Genomic DNA, 23,585 nt, shown 5'->3' with positions numbered 1-23,585 from the left:
TATATTAAAGACAAGAATACGCCTTTACTATAAAACTTTGTACACAGGAGTAACAAATCAGATTTAATCTTGCAATTCTCCAAAGACGTCTTTGCTTTTCTTTCTTTCTTCTTCTGTTCCATTTGTCTCGGGTAAATGAATGTATGTCTGTTGTTCTGCAGTTTCTGTTGTAATTTCATGTTTTCTATTGGATTAAACTCTGAAATTCTGTGACGTCTACACTCGTTTTCTGTGTGGCTACACGCGGTCCGCCGGGAGAACCTGGGATCCGTGAGAAGAAGATCGAGCCAGAGATTTTCTTAAGATATAACCTAAAATCTTCTTCAACAGTCATCTTAATCAAGAACAAGACCGCACAGAAAATGCAACATTAATTTTAATGTGTACAAATGTCTGATCATAGTACAACAATGTTAGATTCACAAACAATGAAATTTTAAATAATTTGGAATTTCATTAAATGATTGAAAAAAAAAACACTGAAAATGTACCGCAGTAATTGTTTAGAACAAAAACAAGACCCACATTGATGTTCAGTTAAAACCAGAAATAAAAAAACACAAACCTACCATGTGTATAAGTGACGGAAGCAAAAAGTGAGAACAAAAAGTGACTCCAGCTTTATCCTTACTTAGATGAATGTTCTTTAAAAAGATTAGTCGTACAAAATGTTCCCAAGTAATTATTATTCCAGCCCAGTATGTGTATTTTCAACATTCCCTTCTCACTAGCCTTTATTTGACCAAAAAACATACAAAACCCTTTAGTTACAGAATAAAGTGCCGATTAGTTGTCCTTGAGGTATTTATCTTCCAGAGAAGGTCTCCGTAAACAAAAACGACACAAGAGCTGGTTGAGCAAAGGTTACAGGATCTTCAGAAATGCATCTCTTCTCAAAAATGTCTCAAGTGATTGTGCTTTTTTTTTTTTTTTTTTTGTCTCTTGTGAGTGGAAATGTTGGGAATGTGAAGGACCATATTCTGAAACATGCCAGATTTGATGAGTGGCATGAAAGAGCACCTTCTCTTAAACTTAAGAATCTGGGGAGTCACAACCACCTGACAGCTGGGTGTCCTTACCCTGCGACCTTACTCTCAATCTGTCACCCTGAGAGCTTGTAGCATGCATCCTTGTAGGAAGTGGCGTTGACGATGCTGAATATATCCTTCCTGACAAAGGTTAGGAAGTTTTTTAGAGGGCAGAGTGGCTGGTTGATGTGGCGGTCGCTGGGATGACAGAAAGCGGTATGAAATGTCACATCCTCACCATTGTACAGCACTCTGATGAACACTTCCCCAACTTTCCGATTTGACTTTGACCTCTCGCTTTTTCCTGCTCTGTTTTTTGCCTGGCCTTGTGTTGTAGGCGGGCTTTTCCACATTTCAAAGACTATTCTTGCTGCAAAGCGAGGAAACTTGGCCTCCTCAAGTCCCAGGGCGCTAAGCAACGGGGCAATGGTGACATCATGACCCGAGGAGAGGGTGAAGACCTCCTCCCCACCCAGACGTGGCTGCCGGCCTTCCTCGTTGGCTCTAGCGACCCGCTCCATCTTGTTAGCAGTTCTGTTGAGGTACGGGTACATGGCCAGGATGGCGTATTTACGATAGGCCCCAAATCTTCTCCGATCTACCTCATCGTCCAGCTGCTGTTGCCGAATTACTGCAAACTGTGCCACAGTCAGGCATCCGCCACTACCACCATCTCCACCAGAAACGCATGGGAAAGGAAGGCCGTGACACAGGTGGCAAAGCAGAGAGTCTATAGGGTTTGCAGCTCGGAGCTGGCGAGTGAGAACACCTAAAGTGCGTGCCATGTCAATGAAAGTCCTCTCCAGGTTGGAATCGGCCACTCTGAGGCGATACTGCCTCCTCTGCTCTTCCTCCAGGTACTTGCTTCTGGCAGGGCACTCGCATGCCGAGCCGCAGAACAATGTGCTCCACTGATGATGCACGGTCACCTTAGTCCAGTCAAAATCTGGGAGGAAGCCGTAGAGAAAGGCCATTCCGCTTTGGAGGGTTCGGCTTTTCCCTGTGGTCTCAATCCAAACCTGGCGAGGCGACCAATCAGAGGGGAGCAGACTGTGGTGCTTGTAGGCACGTTGGAGGAGCTGCCCATTGCGAAGGTGCTGAACGACACCTGTTGAGAACGACAAAGATTTGGATTTTAAGGAGAAAAGATTTCTACAGCACAAGCAAAGATATTCATCCAGTTATTAGGGCTGTCAACATTAATGCGTTAACGTGATAAATCTAAAAGGTTTAAAAAATTAATATTGCATAATGCAGATCAATCGCATTACCTATTTTGAGTTAAAATTCTCTCTTCTGGAGAGGGCTATCTAGTTCACAGCAGCGTGTTACATGGTCTTGTATTGCGGTCAACAATGGAGAGTTGCAGACGTGAGTGAATAGATGCCAAACTGTTGTTCTCACTTTAAAAAAAACACCACGAGACAGATACTACGTACATACTAGAACTGTGAATTATCCTTCCACTGACGCACAAGTAGCTTATCGTTACAATTTCTAACTTAACATTTTGAAACCAATTTACTATTAACCCTTCATGATTATGACAAGCTGGAAAACTGAGAACTCTCTCATTCTGTAACATTTTTCAAGCTTACAAAGTCAAGCATAGTGATTAATCACAGCGCTAGAGTGTGATTAATCTGATTACATTTTCTAATTGATTGACACCACCACTAATTACGAACAGCAGCACAGCAGGAGCCGACACATTGGGCTGAGATTTATAGCTGTCTGGTTTGAACACCTGTCTGCGTGAGTTCTCCCATCTCACAGACGCTGTGGTTGGGGAGACGTGAAATGGAGCCCAGCTGTGCCTCCCAGTGGCCACGGGTCCCCTGGCCCATGTGATTAATGAAGGAGTCTAGCAGAGGGTGGGAAGGCTGCCTGGGAAGACAAAGAAAAAAAAATGGCATCAAACATGATTATTGTGATTAACTGTCAGTCGCATGTATGGTGAGTTTTATTTCGCATGCAGGAGGAGTTCTGCTGCGCGTTTTACTGCAGCTGGGTTGTATTAGAGTCAGTGTTCTGTTACTGACCCATTACTCTTTTCACTGTGGTTGTCAAATGATTAGACTGAAAGACGCTTTTTTGCAGTAAATAACTAAATCCGAGTTAGTCTGCTAATAAGAATTATTGGCGATTTTAGATGATCAGTAGACCAGGATTTACAGTTGAATGATGATTTAAAAACAACCTGGCTCTGTGTGAAAGTAGAATTTGCCTTCATGAATTAATAAATTTGATCAACTACATTGTTTGGAGGATGAAAATTTATTTACAGAGATGCTGTTAAAAGTAACAACTATTTATTTGCTTTAGGAGGCTGTTCCATTCTCCAAAAAAGGACTAGTTGGTTTGGATATATTTTTTTTTATCATTTAATAAATGTTATTTGAAAAAGGTGCAGTATTTTACTCAAGTTATCTTTTATATTAAGATCGAATTATCTGTATTACCTTTGTCTCATTCAAACTCAAATTAAAAGTGTATCGTCTTTCTTGGATAGACTTCGGATTGGTGTCTTGGTGTTAAAACGTAAGCAAATTAATAAAACTAAAATAACAAATATTTTAATAATTACTTACAATAATAAATGCAGTAAAAAAAAAATGTTAAGTGCACTAAAATGATTAGTAGGTGGGAGAATGTGACCAGTTCCTATGACCTACCAGCAGGTGTCTCTTTAACACAAGGATGTGAACTTTGACAGGACAGCTCAATGTGTGTGGGAGGGAAAAAAAACTAAACATGTAGATATAAAACGATACATGAATTTGTTGTTTCAAGGCACATGACAATAAACAAACAAACACACACACACACACACAAATCCCAGGATACACACATCATCTTCCAGGAATGAGGAAAGCAAGACGAGCAGTCGACGATCCAGAAGATTAAAGAGGATTGAAGATTATAGATTAATATGAAAGAATCCGTGAGAGCAGCAGCTCAACTCAACCAGATTAAGGGTGTGTGCACGCGCATGCACAGTTTCCATAGTGATCACAGAGAGAGTCAGGAACAAGCCATAAAAATAGATCAAATAAAACCTGTCATCATGTCTGACCTTACACAGCAAAGCCTAATCTGTCATCTGCAGCCACCTGCTACATCAAAAAAGGACAATGAAAGCCTTTTTCTGCCGCCAGGTCATGTCAGTCATCACGTCGCCACTCTGCACTGTTTGCATCATCATACTCTTATTCATTAGCACTATAACAAACACACTGCGGGCTGAGTGTGGATGTGCTGAGAGGAGCGACTTTCTGCCCCGTCAGCAGCAGATCCGACTGGTTTGAGGAGAACCGAACAATTCAGATTTAATTGGCTGCACCGGAAGACTGGATGTCCGAGGACGGAGACGCCACAGTGGACAAAAAGCCTCTATTAGGTTCATTGTTGCCAGCTGAAGATTAGAGAGCCCAATTACATTAAGCAGGGATTATTATCACTGGATAGGATGGGAATAGATTAGTGAAGAGGAAGGAAGGGACGGGTGGAGAGATAAAAAAAAAAAAAAAACAATAAAGTGAATGGTGGGATTAACAGAGTGAGGCTGTGCTGGAAACGCAGAAGACAAATAGAATGTAGAACATATGTAGTGAATTTATAAAAAGACAAAAACATTAAGAAACCGATGGGAAAGAAGGGAAGAAGAGGGAGGAGATGCTCCCTGCAGATGGAAAGAGCTCAGTTAACCGCAGATGGAGACAGTGGGTCGGCAGGCTGGTGCCAGAGCATTCAAACACACAAAATGTACAGCAACACACACACACACACACACACACACACACACACACACACACACACACACACACACACACACACACACACACACACACACACACACACACACACACACACCTCCTGCTCCCTGTGACGATCTCTTTGAGAGCATAAGCCAGTTTGTGTGCTTGTAATCACAGTTTGGTCAAAGAAAACAGAAGGAACTACCTACAACATCAGTTCTAGTCATACAATCCTATGCACACACACGCACGCGCACACATACACACACACACACTACTCTTTGTATTGGAATTGGTTGGCTTCATTGTGATGAAGCAGAAATTTCACCCTTTCACAGCTCCACCTCTCAACATCTGTTTGTGGTGAAGCTTACGGCTAATAGCTATGAGGGATTTGGAGAATGTTTGGAAGGGGCAAGACCTCCACCCTCTCCAGACTTCAGACTTCTGATTAATTTAAGTGCAACCCATGGAAACAACATATCATAAGTCGCAGAGTCATTAGCAAAGGGGAAATACACAACTAGAAAGCCTAAAAATACCAAAAGCGTGTGCGGTAATAGACGGTGACCATTTCATTGTTTTCTCAAAGCAGAAAAATGCAGAAACAGTGAGATTCAACGACAGGAGCCCTTCTAACCCACTGAAAACAGCATGACTACTAGAAGCACTTTTTGTCAAATGATTCTGTAAAAAATGGAAACATGGCTTTCAGAGAAGCCACAACCTAAACTGAGGGACGGAAATGCCACACAGGTTACTCCACAGCTACAGCAGATATCTCCAGCAACGTCTGGAGCCAGAACATGACAAGATCAGAAATGTTGTTTGTGAGCATAAAGTTCTTCAGATAAGAAGACCTAGTGTCTTACCATGGTTTTTGAATTTTATATCTCCTTTGTCTGAAAAACACCTCTGCTGAAATCCACATATTGTTTGGTATAGTCCTATAGATGAGAATTAGTTTCAGTTGTGACTCAGTGTTCGAGCCAAAGGCATGGTAACTCGTATTTGACTTCCCTTCTGTCCACACCTTGGAAAACATTTCTTTGAATGAACAATTCATGGTCAAAGATGTTGTAAAAACTGTCGATTGAGTTGAGTGACATATGGTGTACTCTGAATAACACGTTGTCTTTCTAAGAACACCATATGTCATTAACTATAACCTTCACAAGTTCGAAACTGATTAAATGTGTGTAGAAAAACTGATGAAATGTGTCCATCTCTCATCCAGAGATGGAGTACAGCTCTGGATGTGTCTTGATGGGATTTAAGAGCTAGTGTGGTATTTTAGATTCCAGGATGCATTTCTTGCAGGACTCCGATGTGAGGTCACAGTGCTTTTGATTTTCTCTGGCTGGAACTGGTTCTGTCAGACATCCGGTCTCCTGCGCTATTAAACAGCAGATAAAAAAAAAAAAAAAAAAGAGTTCACTCCCTGTCCGATTTCAACAATGCTCTCGGCTGCAGAGATGTGAAGCTGAATCAACTGACTGGCATACGAAACACAGCTTTTTAATTCTTTTACGACCCTCTCCATGTCAAGATGGAACAGTAGAAAGTTAGATCAAGTGAATTCAGGTTGTAGCGTTCTAGCCTGTGGATTTACAGATAAGTCTCCTTGTGATTTGTCCAGATGTGCTGCTTTGTGCAAAATTAAGTCGCTAGCTAAATCTGAGCTCAGGTGCACGGCGTCAAAAGAGGATTTGTCTCAGACAATCTGGTGGCCATATGGTCCAATTTTCTGGATTAGTTTCCCTTGCTTATTTATTTATTTTTAAATTATAATGTGCCTACTCTCATGCAGAGTTTGCTTTATTTGAAGGAAGTGAATTACGAAAAACTAGCCGATTTCAGATATGCTAGGCTCAAACAGAAAGCAGAGCCGGCTTTTAATAACTGCTCACCATAAAATCTTATCTGACCCTCTTGAACAAGTGGAGTGAGTGAGAGCAGACACAAAGCACTGCAGACACAAAATGAGAGTAGAGTTCAGTGAGTGGAAAAGGATAAGGGATTTTTTTTTAGCACTTTTGCTGCTTCCACCCACTCTCCCTCTCTGGGAGGCAGAAAGTGTGCGTCAACGGCAACACAATGATGCGTGACGTGTTTGTTAGCATTTGTTTGCGTTTTTCCAGCTGTACAAAAGCGCAGATGTGCCATACCAAGCCGTACCCACCCGTTGGTGATGACACGTGCATTACGGCTGAGAAGCCAAGCAACTGTTAACAGTGTTGTGAGCAGAAATCCAGTTAATGCGCCTCATTCAGGTTGTGATTTCCACTAAATTCAGCTGGAGCTTTTCGAGGCAAAACGTTCTTATCGCTCCTCAGCAGGAGGTTTTATGGGAGAATATTAAAAGCTCTGACATCTATTTGTGTCTCACGTTCTGCCACTTTCACATAAAAAATAAAATTAGAAAGAAAAAAAAACTGTGCCTGAGAGTTAATTTTACTCACCTGAAGCAAAAAAGAAAACATTTGTTTGGGTCCAACTTGGCTTCTCCCTCTGTGACGGTAGTGTCTACCCATAAGGGTCTTTTTGTGCGTTACTAGCACAACAAAGACATTCTATGACTGAAAAAATGTATTCATACATGCTCTGTTAAGTATGCAAACTACTTAGGAAGTGACAAGTCATGAAATAATTTTCCATTCAAACTGGACTTAGCTTGTGCTACTTTGCAAAGAAGTAGCTTCAGTTTATAGATGTGCAAGACGGGTGCAGGCGTTGTCTTTCACACAAACGTGGATCAAATACATTGTTGTAATGTCACAATATGTGAAATAGTTCAAGGGATGCGAAGACTCGTGCAAAACCATACTGTATATTCACTATGGTGTATGAGACATACAAATTGTGGTTGTATTCACTATTGTTGTCTACCTGCTGGCAGACAGGGTGCAGTCGATGCTGGGGCGTCTGGTCTTTGGGATGGAGTAGAGCGGGTAGCGGTCTCCATGGCGAATCATCACATGAACAGATAGCAGCTTGTAGTCCGCGGGGCTGTGACCTGTGACAACACAAATAAGCTTCTTTTTCTGCTCTCATTTATTTTCCAAGACATGTTTTTTTAAGAAATTAAAAAGAAGAATGGTACTCAGTCTGTTGATCCATTTATTCTCAGTGAATTACAGGCAAACTGTGTAATTTCCCTAATCTTTAATCTCGAAAGAAATTTTCTTTCATTTTAGGTTTTATTTTGCTGTTAGGACCAAAAGACTGAATATACTAAATAAAAGATGTCAAAGAAGACATAGAACGCCAAGATATCAGCGGAAATCTGTCCGTATTTGGAAAGCATTTCTGCTGCTATGTGGAAAATCAGCATCAGCTGATTAGATATTAACTGGTGGCTTATAAAAAGATTTATCATAACGGAAGTATTGAAGAGTGGTATGATTGTTTATACTCAAACAAGGCCTACTTTGTTAACAGAAAGATGGATGAATGGAGAAATATACCAGGAATCTGAAGATATGACGAATGGAAATTTCTAAGCAAGACAACAGACCCTAAAAACACGGTGAAGGAAACTCTAAATTCAGAGAAAGAAAGTTAAAATAGCTAAAATGGCCAAATCAATCATGTAATTTTTATCCAATTGAAAATCTATGGAAAGAACTTAAGAATGATAATGTGGAAGAAGAAGAAAAGTATCTAATCAATCTCTTTGAGTGTGTTCAATAATTATTCCCCGTTTAATTTCATTATTTCATCGAATGTGTGAATTACCGTATTTTCCGCACTATAAGGCACACCGGATTATAAGGCGCACCTTCAATGAATGGCCTATTTTAGGACTTTTTTCATACATTAGGCGCACCGCATTATAAGGCGCATAGAATAGACGCTTCATACTCTATTATTACACATCCACATTAATAAAGAAATGGTCCCCGAGTACTTTATATAGTAGGCTGGCCCAGTCGTTGTTTCACTCACGGTGTTGCGATATTATGCCCAACTGCTTTCTGGGTAACACAGACCAACCGACACGCTGCCGCTGCAGTCTCTGTCTCTCTTCCCCTGCCCCTCCCCCCCTTTAAATGTATTATCAAACTTTATTAACAAACCAGTGTTCTGACAACTATCCCAGCATGCACCGCGCACTACTTCTTCTACGGGGGAAAAAGAAGTTGGCGGCTGCTTACCGTAGTGGACCAACTACGTAAGCAGCCTACTGCATGTCTGTGTAAACATGACGTCTTTCATTTCGATCTGAGTTAATTAGCGTAGCATTTCTGCCGGATTTTCACAACATATCAGCCACGACAATGGACAGGGGAACCAACAAGTTCATGTCATCTTTTTTGGACGACATCAAGGTGTTTGAGCCACTGGATGCCTCCAACATTGTGCGCGTCACAGCTAAAAGCTACCGATAGATGAGGAAAACAGCAGATCCTCACACTCTCAGCATAAATATAGCTGTGGACAAGATCACTGATGCCTATTGTTCTTGCAAGGCTGGGTAAGTCGGCATTCATGGTTTTGATGGTCCACAATGTACATTAGCATATGTTTACTACTGTAGCTTGTGTTTGTGAGACGGTCACGCACATGGTAGCTGCACTGTGACCTAAAATGGGCATTAGCCAATGAAACGCGGCCCCTGTGGTAAGGTCCGTTGCTGGACCTGTTGTGGCTCAATATTGGTCCATATACAGGTGCTGGTCATAAAATTAGAATATTGTGATAAAGTTCATTATTTTCCATAATGTCATGATAAAAATTAAATTGTCATATATTTTAGATTCATTGCACACCAACTGAAATATTTCAGGTCTTTTATTGTTTTAATTTTGATGATTTTGGCAAACAGCTCATGAAAACCCAAAATCCCTGTCTCAAAAAATTAGAATATTATGAAAAGGTTCTCTGAACGAGCAATAAAAATAATCATCTGAATCAACAAAGTAACTCTAAACACCTGAAAAAGATTCCTGAGGCCTTTAAAAACTCCCAGCCTGGTTCATTACTCAAAACCACAGTCATGGGTCAGACTGCTGACCTGACTGCTGTCCAGAAGGCCATCACTGACATCCTCAAGCAAGAGGGTGAGAAACAGAAAGAAATTTCTGAACGAATCGGCTGTTTGCAGAGTGTTATATCAAGGCACCTCAGTGGGAAGTCAGTAGGAAGGAAAAAGTGTGGCAGAAAACGCTGCACAACGAGAAGAGGTGAGCGGACCCTGAGGAAGATTGTGGAGAAAGGCCGATTCCAGACCTTGGGGGAAGCAGTAGACTGAGTCTGGAGTAGAAACATCCAGAGCCACTGTGCACAGGCGTGTGCAGGAAATGGGCTACAGGTGCCGCATTCCCCAGGTCAAAGGTCAAGCCACTTTTGAACCAGAAACAGCGGCAGAAGCGCCTGACCTGGGCTACAGAGAAGCAGCACTTTGGACCACTGTTGTTCAGTGGTCCAAAGTACTTTTTTCGGATGAAAGCAAACTTTGCATGTCATTCGGAAATCAAAGTGCCAGACTCTGGAGGAAGACTGGGGAGAAGGAAATGCCAAAATGCCAGAAGTCCAGTGTCAAGTACCCACAGTCAGTGATGGTCTGGGTGCCATGTCAGCTGCTGGTGTTGGTCCACTGGGTTTTATCAAGGGCAGGATCAATGCAGCAGCTATCAGAAGATTTTGGAGCACTTCATGCTTCCATCTGCTGAAAAGTTTTATGGAGATGAAAATTTAATTTGGTCTGGAATCGGCCCTTCTCCACAATCTTCCTCAGGGTCCGGTCACCTCTTCTCGTTGTGCAGCGTTTTCTGCCACACTTTTTCCTTCCTACTGACTTCCCACTGAGGTGCCTTGATATAACACTCTGCAAACAGCCGATTCGTTCAGAAATTTCTTTCTGTTTCTCACCCTCTTGCTTGAGGATGTCAGTGATGGCCTTCTGGACAGCAGTCAGGTCAGCAGTCTGACCCATGACTGTGGTTTTGAGTAATGAACCAGGCTGGGAGTTTTTAAAGGCCTCAGGAATCTTTTTCAGGTGTTTAGAGTTACTTTGTTGATTCAGATGATTATTTTTATTGCTCGTTCAGAGAACCTTTTCATAATATTCTAATTTTTTGAGACAGGGATTTTGGGTTTTCATGAGCTGTTTGCCAAAATCATCAAAATTAAAACAATAAAAGACCTGAAATATTTCAGTTGGTGTGCAATGAATCTAAAATATATGACAATTTAATTTTTATCATGACATTATGGAAAATAATGAACTTTATCACAATATTCTAATTTTATGACCAGCACCTGTATAAGGCGCACCGGATTATAAGGCGCACTGTCGGCTTTTGAGGAAATTGAAGGTTTTTAGGTGCGTCTTATAGTGCGGAAAATACGGTACTCTGGTTGCTGCCCACATCTGGTATGAATTTTACAACAATGGCCTCATTAGGAAAAAAAAAAAAAAAATATATATATATATATATATATATTTTTTTTTTTTTTTTTTAAGTTAAAAAGGAGAGATTGTAGTGGAAAGCAACATGTAGTGGAAAACAATGTGAAGAGTTATTTGTAGTGCTTATGCAACTTGTTTCTGCAGGATCTCTTTCACTGACCCCAACCTGGATAAAAACGGTTCCACAATGTAAAAATACAGATGATGCAATTACAAGGAATTGACTTTACGAAATTTAACACATCCCTGGAGTTCTGACACACTAAAAGTGTGGCTGGATTATATAAAGTTTCCATATGATCTAGTTCTAATCCCGGCTTTAAAAACTAAACCACACATAAAAAAAGAGTTTGAATTTCCCAGCATTCGGTGGGCTTTCATAAATCTTATAGTTACTTTTTTATTTATGCATTTACCTTCCCAGGCTTGTTCGGTGCGGTTTGGGGTGTTGCAGTAGCTGTAGGCCTCAAAGACAGGATCAGGCTCTTGGGTGTGATGAACAGGAAAGACTCGCTTTCTGCTTTTTGCCCGGAGACCTCTGAAACCTCCATCTGCAGCCTGGCCTGCTTGCTCATCCAGCATGGGAGAGGTGGGAATCAGGTTCACTGCGAGGAAGAGGAAAGACGGAGAAGTAACAACGTTAGAGAGGAAGAAGCAAAACAATTTCAGTTCATGCAATAGCATACCAGCACCAATCTGTGGTAAAAAGCCTGGGGCTAAACTTGGTGGTCAGTACAGAGATTTTTACGTAATCGGACAAAGAAAAAGAGCGGAAAATAGAGCAGAGTAGCAAGAATTTTTTTAAAAATGGATAGAGTAGCAGACAAACACGACTTTGTCACAGTTCCACCACATTTCACGTCCATGACAACAGTTGTGTCCCTCTTAAGACCTCACTGTTACCATGGTGTAACAAAGACAGAGCTGCTGTGGGAACTTAAACCGGCTTTTGCAAAGATCCAAGAAAAAGAAGCACAGCCCCAAAGTCCCCTTTTGGAGAGCCGGAGGTCTAAATCCCAATTACATCACACACACACATTTTAGACATTCAAGTTTCAAAGTAAATTATATGAAACTTGAATGTCTAAGTTTCATTCAAGTTTGCTTCTGGCTACAAAAGAACAGACACATTCCTGCTTTGATGGTGACCTAAATAGATTATGTAGTTCTGATTATGACAACTTTCAGGCACACATCAGACTCCGAAAGAATAAGAACACTGTGTGTGCCGTCAGAAAATTCCTCTGTCTTCCCACAAGCTTATAAATCTCAGGGATTTTGTGCCAACATTAATTTCTCTATTGCCCTCATTTCTAACCAGGTGTGGTCAGTGGTGTGAATCAAGAAAATGAAAATTGTTGAGTTTCTTGTAATTTACTGTGCGATTAATTGATTTATTGTTTATTGTGACAGGCGTAGTTAACCCACTGCAGATATTGCACCTGGAATGAAGAAGCATTTATGTCAGAGTTCTGGATGTAAAGAGTATCCTTCTCCTTTCTAAAGGTAGGTCTGATTGGTGCACCTCTGTTACAGACCGACTGCTGACCTAAAACTTGTTCTCTCCTTATTTTATGTATCCAAATTGAAATTAGAAAATGTGTTTACAGCGATACATCTAAGAGCAGCAGTAGTAAAGAATGAAGCACATAATGCTTTATTTTTGTCAAGCAAAAGAAAAATAGTGATTCTGATGTTTATGCTAAAGATAAACACACAGAGTTTCATGCTGCCTTCCTTAGCTAGCTATAAAATAAAACTAACAGCTGACACAGCCTACAGCATAAAGTATCGTTAACACGTCAATCTTACAAGTAGCTCATACACTGGTACATATTCGTACGAGTATCAGTTCCTCACTGGCTACCTAAATCAAGTTATTGTGTTATACCAGAGTGAATAAACTACACCCGACGGAAAAATGATCATCTAGGCACGTAAGTTTACCAAAACCCTGGATCTGGAGCTACGCCTTAAGAATTGCAAAAATACAGGTGTGAAAGTCAGCAAACAATTTAAATAAAAAAAAAAAAAAAAAAAGAAGAACTCTGCTCATTAAGCACGTTTGTATAAACTCACCAGAAACGATGCAAAAGAAGAAGAGAAAGTGCCCGGTAACCCTGGAGACCATGCTGATAGCTGACTGCTGCAGACACACACACACTGGAGCTCATTCACTACCATAACCTGTTCCCTATACGCAGCCACCTCCCAAGCCACTGTCCAAACACAGGCCTCCGCAGACTGACCAAACTTCTCCAGACCAGCTCTGCCACGGTCCCATGCACAATGGGGCTTTTGTGACCTCATCCTCAGTTCGAATGGGAGCACAGGAAAGCTGGAATACACACACACTTTCACGGATCTACACAAAGTTTGGCTGCTCTATTTAGGACGTCTCCTTCTATCACATTAGAAATAAAAAGGGGCTTAATTAGAAGGTTTTATCCAAAGGAAAAACAGAGTTTGGGTGATGAGGTAGAGCTGGTCATTAACATGTGAAAACTTTAACACTAAACATGGTGAAAAGCTTAGATCTTACTTTTGAATCAGATCAGGCATGAAAAAAAAAAAAAAAAACACCAAAAGAAAACCACTTGCTTTCTAACTACACCACAGCTGTAATTAGAGGGTAGGAAAGCACTTTGATAAATGATCCCAGTGCACACCCAAAAGCTAAAACACCAAAACTAAAGGAATTGCAGGTGGAAATAAACATGACTATTTTTCTTAAATAAACAGCTCTACATAACCACACGTTCTTAGAAGTAATGATGATTCAGGGCAGCTTTTAGTTTCACTTCGGCAACAAAACAAGGATTTGGCAGAAAGCACAAACGGCGGTATTCCTGCACATTCTGGAAAACGATGGAATTTCAAGATGTTCCAGGTCTGGATGTGTGTTTCCAGACCATTCCCTGTCACACTGTCCAACTGAGAATCTATCAGTAGGTCTTTCCATCAATCCATGAAGTTGGTTTATCCAACCGACTGTACGGTTTGTGCATCCATCCAGATTCTGGCATGTGCTGGACTGCCCTGAACCGCTCCCTGAAGCTAATGTTGATTCAATAAATGACACCGACATTAGTGACTGTAAAGTCATTTGATGTAAAAGGCTGACAAAAAAGCTTGTTTCCTAACAGGTAACCATGGCAAAAGGAGGATGGACCCAAGCCTTATTGATCTTTAAAATAACTATTCTGCTCTTTTCTTTAAGCTAGAAAAGAGCATAAATCAGCTTTTTCTTTATGAATTAAATCAGTATAATTAATACTTTTTTTTGTAATATATATTTTTTATATATTATCCCTAAAATCATTGCAAATTACCATAGTAAAATAAATGAAGCAGGACAGTTTGCAAAAGACAAAACAAATCTGTCATTCTGGGGTGTACAGACTTTTCTCACAGCGTTTATAGGAAAAATAATAATAATCAAAGACATTTGAAGTACATCTGAATTGCTCCATGTGAAGATACATTTGTGCTTGATCTGATCCTCTTGAAATGTCTTGCTTATCTTTTATTCCTGCCCATCAAGCTACCAACTCTCCTGCAGAACACGGCTCTGATTCACTTCTCTTTTACAGATTCACTTCTTTGTGTTTCTCATGTTCTGTTTTAGTCACTTTAACCACCATGTGCTGCACCACTCCTCCCCAAGATGTCCCTGTCCTTTCGTCATCCTTGTCCCCTGGAGGCAGATGGACAATCTTTTTTGATAGTAAAGTTCATCAATAAGCAATAAACTGGCGATCAGACTTTTCCAATAAATGGAGAGAGTCAAAGAGGAAAGAGCAGTATGAGACAGACGGACGACACGACAGTCATTTATTAAAGATGAAGAGAAAATCCCCTGTTTCTCTCCTGGATTCCTATTCCTGGATAATGGTTCAATTCTTCCTCATGTATAAATAAATTATGGCAACTATTTTCTCCCCTACAAAACCACTGAAATGAAATGCGCAACAGGCATGATTAGCATAAACCCAAAGCACTGCAGGAGGCTGCAGTGAAAAGTTAAATGTGTAAATGCCATTTGGGACCATTTCATAGGCATTATGATATATTTTTATGAGCAGCTGGTGTTTATAAACACCAATCACAAGTTGTAAATGTGGGCAGGGATCTGTCAAGAACAGCATTTATAAATGACACTTATTCTATGTTAGAGTCTGTCTGCAGGGATAATGTGACATTTGTGTGCTTAAACTGTCACACTGCACTGTGAACCTTCATAGGAATACAATAGATTGGTACAAACATTTCATAAAACATACATTTCCAGTTACATAATGATTTGAATCATTATTTGCATCTTGCTCCCCACCTTGGTTTTGTTTGTTTTGTTTGTAATGGCGCTGGATTTGACTTGGTGGAACAAAATCTTAGTTGAACATGTTGAAAAGCATAAACTTAACTTACACAGCAGCACAGCAAAAGAAGATGAAAATCAATTCCATTAAAAAGAGGTTTTCCATTAAAATGCTCATTGTTTTTCAAGTTGATCTGTATAGCACATATCAGCGGCAAGGTCGTTCAAAGTGCTTTACATCATAAAAACACAAAAATACAAAATTATAAAAGACATCACACAATAAATAATAGAGAAAACCATTAAACATTTCACATTTTGTCAAGTGTCATTGTTACACATCAATTATGTTGGTCAATATTTAATTTATTACGGTTCAAAAGCAACTCTAAAAAGGCAGGTTTTAGTCCAGACTTAAAGAAATTCAGTTTTTCAGCTGTTTTGCAAAAAACCAGGAAAAAAACTGAAGTTACAACAGCTGAAGAACTCAAACTCAGATTCTGAAGTCTAAAACAGCAGCTCTGAGTCACTAAATTCCATTTTAGTACTTCAAATAAACATAAGTAGCATGTGCCTAATAGCATGTCTGCCCTGGGAAAACTGCACGTTTACTTGAAAATTTTGCTGAACTCTGAAGTGCATAGGAAGTACGAAAAAGGTGAATTTCAACAACTTCAACACATAATGAGTCCAAGTAACAATCATGATCTCTAAACTTTTTCTGCATCAACCACCAGTTTTTTTTTTAGACTTTCACATTCCCACCAGTGCAAAGCAGTTCATCTACTGGGAGGTTTCCCAGCAGTCAATCAGCTCCACATTCATGCACCTTCTGTACAAAACGACACAATTCTGTGCACCTCAATGTGCAAATAACGGAGATGGTGGGAGGGAAACAAAGCATCCAGAGAGGCCCACTGCTGCTGCTGGGTATTTATAGGAATTCTACAGGGAATTCTGCTTTGTTTTTGCATGAATGGAATGTTGAAAATAAAACAGGAATGAGGGGATATACATGAATGGTTATTCTAAACTGCAATAAAAAAAACAAAAAAAAAAACGGGTATCTGACCATGGCTCCTGAGTAACAGAAAATTTATATTTTACATATATGCATACGGGTGGACTTACAGAACTGGAGGCTGAAACTGAGGACGGCCAGCACCGCCCCGCCCACCACCACCAGGAAGAGGAAGCGGTTACGAGCAAACATCTTGGAACCGGTCGGCGTTCCTGTCCATCAGCCATCCAGACTACATCTCATCCCTATAAACACACAAACATAAAATAAAAGAAGAGATAAAACTGCATTTGATTTACAGCTGTTGTTTTGTTGCACATGTGATAAATATGTGCAACAAAAATGACTGGGATCTAAGAGTAAACCCCAACTCTTTCACTTCATAATCCTTACAGACTCTCTTGACACTGAAACCAGCGATCATGTTAATACTCACACTCCCAAATTACAATCCTAAAACAGGAAAACTTGCTCTGAGAACACAGAGTAAAACGTAGAGATAAATAAAAAGGGTGCACGTTTTTAAATGATTAAAAATGTCTTCATAAACTGGGAAACTATTACTCGTGCTAAATATCTATCATTTACATAAACAATCCAGATAATTGTTCAACATTGTGTATCAGATTTATTCCAAAACATTTACATGAACTGTGCAAATGTGTTTGCACAGTTCATGCAATAGGTTGCATTTCCAGACTGCTAAAATTAAGGCTACATAAAATACATATAAAATAAATGTGCTATTTTATTAAAGTAATTATATATATATGCTAATTAATGTGACTTAAACCATTTCTTCTCACTTAAACCTTTTAGAAACTTCTGCAAAAAAAAACTTCTGCAAAAAAAGGGCCAAAATTAGAAACAAGTATGGATTGAACTAACAAAACGAAAAAGCCAATGAGAGGCCTCGACCTTAAAACCTACCATTAGGTGGTGTAGAAATGTGCCCAGCCCTCAGTAGTGAAGCTACACCAGCACCGAAAACCATAAATATGACCTTCCTGATTGGTTCCCCGAACACACTCGTCCACAGCTTCAGGACATCAATGACGAAGAACAGAAATAAAAGTTAATTTGTTTTACGTTTCTCCTGTATGACTTAATAAACTCGTTGATTAACGAGAGACTTTAACAGTTAAATTACCTTTATGAATCATACACGATAACAATCACCAGAGCACAGTTAAATGATTATTACGAATTTATGGTGAAGCGTAATGAACGGTCTGCGCATGAGCAAGAGAAAATAAAACTGCCATCTTTAGAGGGAAAAAGTCAGGGAATTTTTTTTATATATATATAGACACTGGAAAATACATCGGCGGCTTTCACACAGAAAGCGCTGGATTTTATGCGGATAATGTAGGAATGTTCTCCCTCTCTAGGGAACTCAAACAGTCCTTCAGACTCCGTGGAGTCTTTCCTTCACTTAAAGAAACACTGAAACTCGATACGGTTAACTGAGTCGATAAGCTCCCCTGACAACAGTCAGCTGGTTAACTAGTTAGCTAGCAGTTAGCTAGCTGACGTTCAGTATACTTTGCTACATTAAGCGTAATGAACGTCAGCCTCCGCTAAGGACAATATCATACTGAGCCGCAACAACAGAAGTCACAGACTTCCTTTCATGGTGAGTCTACATTGAAAGAATGAATTCAAATTCCATTCCGATGAAGCTTTTATGTTTATTGTCATTCTCATCTGTACCGTCAGATTTTACCCCGCATACCACACTGACGTAGTCGAGCATCGGACTTTAATTGCCTGAATTATTTTATCGCACATTAACATTTCCGCCAACTTTGCTCATCGCTACCTGTTGCTTCCACCTAATAAAAGTAGAAACTCTGCACCGACAAAAAAGCCTTTGTGTTGTGGAGGAACAGAGCCAATAAAAAAAAAAAAAATGCCACATCAACAACCGTGCACACTGCAGCAGAGCATGGTCAAACCCCCAGAAGATAATAAAGCTCGAAAACACAAACTGACATCAGTAACGGGTCTCTTTACCTGCAGATTGCAGTGACGGATCCTCACATAGTTACTTGGATAAGCACGACTGCTACTCAAATCCAGCGCTCCGATTCCTCTGTTACACCTGACTGCCTGCAGAGAGCGGACAGCAATATCAAAGTACAATGGATGGATCTAATGCAAAATGAAACTTCCGGGGGCGTCCTTTCAAAATAAAAGAAGAGGCTTCATTCTTTGACGGTCAAGAAAGAGCAGCTAAGAGACCACTCTTGGTCGGAAGTGATCATTAAAATAACTAACTAACTAACTAACTAAATAAATAAATGTTTTAAAAATAAACAAAAAAATCAGATTGTTTCTGGGGCTTTCAAATTAAATCAAATCTGCTTGAAATTTCTTGAGTTGCATTTGAAGGTTATTTTCTAATGCTCTAAACAATGATACTTTAATGGTCGATGTTTAGCTTGAAGGTATCTCTCAAAAGTAAACCATAGCAGGGTGTTTGTAGAAAAAAATAAGACCATGTGGATGTGAATTTTATGTTTTAACTCCTGATCCCTTTATTTATGTAAGAATAAAAATGACATTGACTCTTGACATTCAACTAAACTTTGTAATTATAGTTTTAATATAAAAAAATATAAACGGTGTCCAAGTAAAATTATGTGCGGTGATCGTTTTAGCAGTACAAGATGCAGCACAGTTGTAAATTAATGTAACTGAAAACTAAGACTTTGAAGCTCGCTAAGCATTTATTTTGAAACAAATTTTTTTGGTTCTCCAGAAAGGCTCTAGCTTTCTGTTTCTAACTTGACATCAGAGAAAACGAGCTCTTTTTATATAGCTTGTGGACGCTCGGCCAAGGCAAAAGCCCAACCTAACTGCCCCATCTGCTGGACTATCTACAGCGATACATGTGTTGTCTTTTTACTATTAATGCTTCAGATACTTTAATTTACTAAATTTGACAATGGAAATATTTAAACATTTTATATTATTTTAAGCTTTTTTGTTAATAATATATAAGACGAATAGTTGATTTCCCTTAATATAGGATGTTTTTTTAAAGTGAATGAAACATTTCGACATACTGTGCACAAAAAGCACAAGAGATGATTTTGTTTTTGTAGATATTGAAAATTGTTGACCCCATTAGCATCACAGTTCATACTGAGAGTCTTACCATGGCCTGGAAGCATCAGAAAATGATCTTGTTGGTTGCTACGACCAGAGTTTTGCCTCTGACATAAAATTGTTGTAAGGGTTATCTTCTTTTAACTTTGCATTTGTATTGTTTTCAGACGTCTCACTTGGTCACTATGTTTTCCACCCAGAGAAATCAGTTTGTCTTGTTTCCTTATGTTCGTAGTACAATTCTTGCTCCGAGCAATAGGTCAAAGTGTATTCTTTATAAAGCTTGTAAAGCTTCAAGTTTCCATCATTACAACAATGGCATTAACCAAAACACAAATCAGACAGAAATTTGTAAAGTATCTTTAGGGACAAGGCAAGATCTTCTCCAGGATAGAGTCTATCCCAAGCACAAATGCTAGGAAAGCCTGTATCCACTTATTTTATACTGACCTAAACCTTGATCAGTGTCACAGGGAGAATTGGGATGGCTGGTGCCTTTGTCCAGAAACAGAATGCTGTACCATCAGACTCAACACAGACAAATAACCTAACATGCATGTTTTTCAACTGGTGATGACTATTCTGCCCCTGTGCAGCAAATAATTTCCCCCAGCTGTTTTGTACCTCTGAATATTGTTTTTCTGTGTGGAGGGCTACAACCTTGGTGAGCCAGCGCCAATATCCATCCAACAAATATGGAAGAATTTGCTCAGCCATCCAAATCATTGAATTCAGACGGTCCAATCTCCGACACCAAGGGATGCAAACTGCTTCTGTAAACGTGTGTTAAAGGATGGAGTGATCTAAGGAGCTCAGTAAATTCTGGCATGACACTGTAATAGAATGTAACCAGTGCAAAAAGAAAATGTTGGGGATAAAAGCAACTTAAACTTGAAGTGGTGGGTCACATTAACATCACAGACCGAGGTCAGTGTGGTGGTATAAAGCGCATTTCCACCATATGAGTGGAGCAGTGTTTATTGGATTGAATAATAATCCCTCACTGTCTGGCAGTCCAACAAAGAAGCCAGTTTGGCAGCTGCCGGGGAAATAACACTCGCCATACTGTATTTTGTCAAGATTAAAGTTCGTTGCAGAGAGGATTACAGTGTGGAGCTCTTTTTCAGGCCCCTAAATACATGTTAAAGTAACTATTAATGCTTCAGCTCATTTAAACATTTATGAAATGGTCAAACACACTCTAAAACTTAAAGCTTTTAAGTTTTAGAGTTGCAGAGGATGGGTCAGTATCACACTAAGGCATATGGATTATGTATGAGATGTCACTTCCAAAGTGAATACTTTGGGAATATAATGTTAATCAGATTTCCATTGATCTTTAGCCATTGAAGTCAATGTTAATTTAGAAACAAAATTCACACTGGATAAAATAAAAAAAAAAAAAAGTTAAGCTCAGTGGTGTTAGCTGGAAAAAAAACTGATAATTGACTATAATCTTCAACCTAAGGCCATGCTTGTAAATTTCATGTCATTTGGATGTTTCTTGGGCACAGCATGAGAGTGTACATGTCTGCTCATGTTTGAATAAACACACACAACTTCTATATGTGACTTTCTACCACAACAAACCAATGGAGCACAAAGTTTCAATGCTGTCTTGTTGACATCCTACATGTGTTTTCCTCTGTACCATTTTTATAATTGGAAACATGGCCTGTAACTTTCTTTAGAATATGTTTTAATGGGATGGGCATAAGTTTTCTGTTTGCATAAGGGGGCCTTCCCTCAGTTCCAAGATGATTTTTTATACTCTTTAAAATGTCATTCACACTTTTAATGTGGAGGTGACGAGACAGTAAGAATGTAACTTTGACTCTGCGCTACCATGTTGTCTATCTTAGCTAACACACAACCCAAACTCCTTATACAACTGGGGCATTGATAAAGACTTGTCTCACGTGGAAAGTGTTTGTATTCTTGGGTCATTGTTCAGGACATATGGCTCCTGCTTAAAATGGGTAATCTACCAGACAAGAATTCCAGATGATTATTCAAAGAGCTGAGCAGTGTTTGCTTAATATCGAAATGGGGGATGAGAGAAAAAAAGATGAACTCCTTGAACTTAGCGGTAAGATAAGCACATGCACATGCTCCTCCAGAATTGATTGTACAATGACCTTTAGTTGCTTAATGGTTTCAGTTAAGAAGCCATTCCCAAGTAAATCTACCAGAAACTGCATGTAAACACCAGGTTCTTAAGGGCAGATGAAAGAAATGGCTGTAAACTGAAAGTGTCATTGGAATAAACTTAGTAGCTTCTGCTGTATTTCTATTGTCTATAGAAAAGTCATTTAACAGCGTGGACTTGGTGTGACCATCACAGTGTGAATCAGACTGAGGAATCTCCTGGGCTTTCAGTGGCTCATTGTCAACAGGCATCTTCCTTCTCTTCCACAGTAATATCTAGGGGTACGTCAGTCATATGAGTGGAACTGCTTGAACGTGCAACCACTTATCTTGCCGTGCTCCCTTCAAATTCTACTCAGCACCAATGCAAGTCATGGGATAGAGATGAGGATGATGGCAACCTTTATTGGGAATGGCATGCATGTGCTTGGGAATGAGTTTCTATTTTGCCACGTGAAAGTCTATTAGGTTAAGTACAGGAGACATGTCTGACTGTGTCTTTGATACAGTAAGACAGTAAGTGTGACCTGATGCTAGTGTTTCGTTGATATATAATAGTCAAATCATATTTGATCATAGTCGAGCCTTTGAACAGTGACATACTTAAATATCAAGGATGGTTGAAGTTGGTGCATTTAACTGTGACCTATTCAGAATTGCTGAGAATAAAATACAATGATTCTTTGGTGAAACTTATTTTATTGGAATTGGTAGGTAGGACTGCAAGGTAGCACAGTTTGCAACATTAAAACCTGCCAGGAAGAAGATCATGGGTTCACATCCAGGCCTTGGGCTCTTTGTGCATGGAATTTGCATGTTCTCTCTATTCAGGCGTGACTTTTCTCCAGCTCCACTATCCAAAAACATACCTGCTAGGTCAGCTGATCTCTGTAAGGTATGAGTGAGTGCATTCATGGGTGTTTGTCTTGTGTTGCTCTGTGATGGATGGGTAACCTGAGACAAACAGATAAAGACAAGAAAGGGAATTGTTAGGGACACCAACGATTGTAGCACTGATCACTTTTAAAAATACAACTATTTCTTAGCTTGGGACTTTTTAAAACAGAATAAATCCAATTAAATTAGAGTTGGATTTTTACTAGGTTCATAAGTGTGATGTTCTTCCATTTACGTAAAAGATACATTAATTGTTGTATTTTCACACATCTTCTAGGAGTGCAAACATTTATGAAGGCCGTTGTTTAAGAGTGCAGGTATGAAGCACAAGCCAGGCAAGCCGCAGAGCACATGCAATCACTTTCAGTTTACAAAATAAGAAATTCTGCATTCAACATAGTTTTTTTTCACTATTATTTTACATGAAGGTTACATATGATACAACTATAACGAATGATTTTTTTCTCCGAATGAAAAATAGACATGGAAATATCTATTAATGTGAATCTAAATCTGTTGTAAAATAGTACTGTATGTTTTTGTTTATTGCTTTGTTTTACAAGATTTTCCTAAAATGAGTGAAAGAACAACCAATGTAGTCAACAAAAGGTAGAATTTCAGAAAAGCTGTAGAAATCTGACTCTAAACCAGAACCTCAAGAAAACTGATTCTCCTTAAAAGAAAAATACACAATTTAAAAAGAAATGAGGAAGGATTTTTTTTTTGCACAGTATTGCACATCCCAGACTCTGCAGCTATACAATGACTGTCCTGAAGATGCCAGAGAACATGTGAGCACCTCTGAAATGACTGACCACTCTGTGGTCACATGTGTTAAACTTAGAGCTCTGAAAATACCAAAAAGAGATTTTCCGAAGGGCTGATG

At 39.5% G+C, this 23,585-nt stretch overlaps 1 protein-coding gene and 1 long non-coding RNA gene across 3 annotated transcripts in view; one reads left to right on the top strand and one right to left on the bottom strand.

Moving 5' to 3' along the window:
- LOC106926673 (uncharacterized) overlaps nt 1–15,056 on the top strand; it is a 151,638-nt gene extending 136,582 nt beyond the window's left edge. Inside the window, exons 2-3 of the long non-coding RNA XR_015765055.1 lie at nt 12,615–12,707; nt 14,830–15,056. This is a non-coding gene — a long non-coding RNA (uncharacterized LOC106926673). The remainder of the gene's footprint in view (nt 1–12,614; nt 12,708–14,829) is intronic.
- On the bottom strand, nt 359–18,882 carry pxylp1 (2-phosphoxylose phosphatase 1). 2 transcript variants are annotated; one of them, XM_015001745.2, is made up of 7 exons: nt 18,557–18,882; nt 17,471–17,579; nt 16,651–16,785; nt 11,618–11,806; nt 7,676–7,802; nt 2,776–2,915; nt 359–2,136 (listed from the first exon to the last, which is right to left on the bottom strand). In XM_015001745.2, the coding sequence occupies exons 3-7, from the start codon at nt 16,730–16,732 to the stop codon at nt 1,103–1,105; spliced, it is 1,572 nt and encodes a 523-aa protein (XP_014857231.1). In that variant the 5' UTR covers nt 16,733–16,785; nt 17,471–17,579; nt 18,557–18,882; the 3' UTR covers nt 359–1,102. The 2 variants fall into 2 exon arrangements, with proteins under 2 accessions (XP_014857231.1, XP_014857230.1); XM_015001744.2 differs by lacking the exon at nt 17,471–17,579.
- Between the last annotated feature and the right edge of the window lie 4,703 nt (nt 18,883–23,585).

Source organism: Poecilia mexicana, unplaced genomic scaffold (genome assembly GCF_051168715.1).
Source record: "Poecilia mexicana isolate PSO_F unplaced genomic scaffold, ASM5116871v1 scaffold_13, whole genome shotgun sequence".
In the NCBI taxonomy this organism is placed as follows: Eukaryota; Metazoa; Chordata; class Actinopteri; order Cyprinodontiformes; family Poeciliidae; genus Poecilia; species Poecilia mexicana.
The sequence above is the reverse complement of the archived record's forward strand: the minus strand, read 5'-3'. Positions and strand labels throughout refer to the sequence as shown.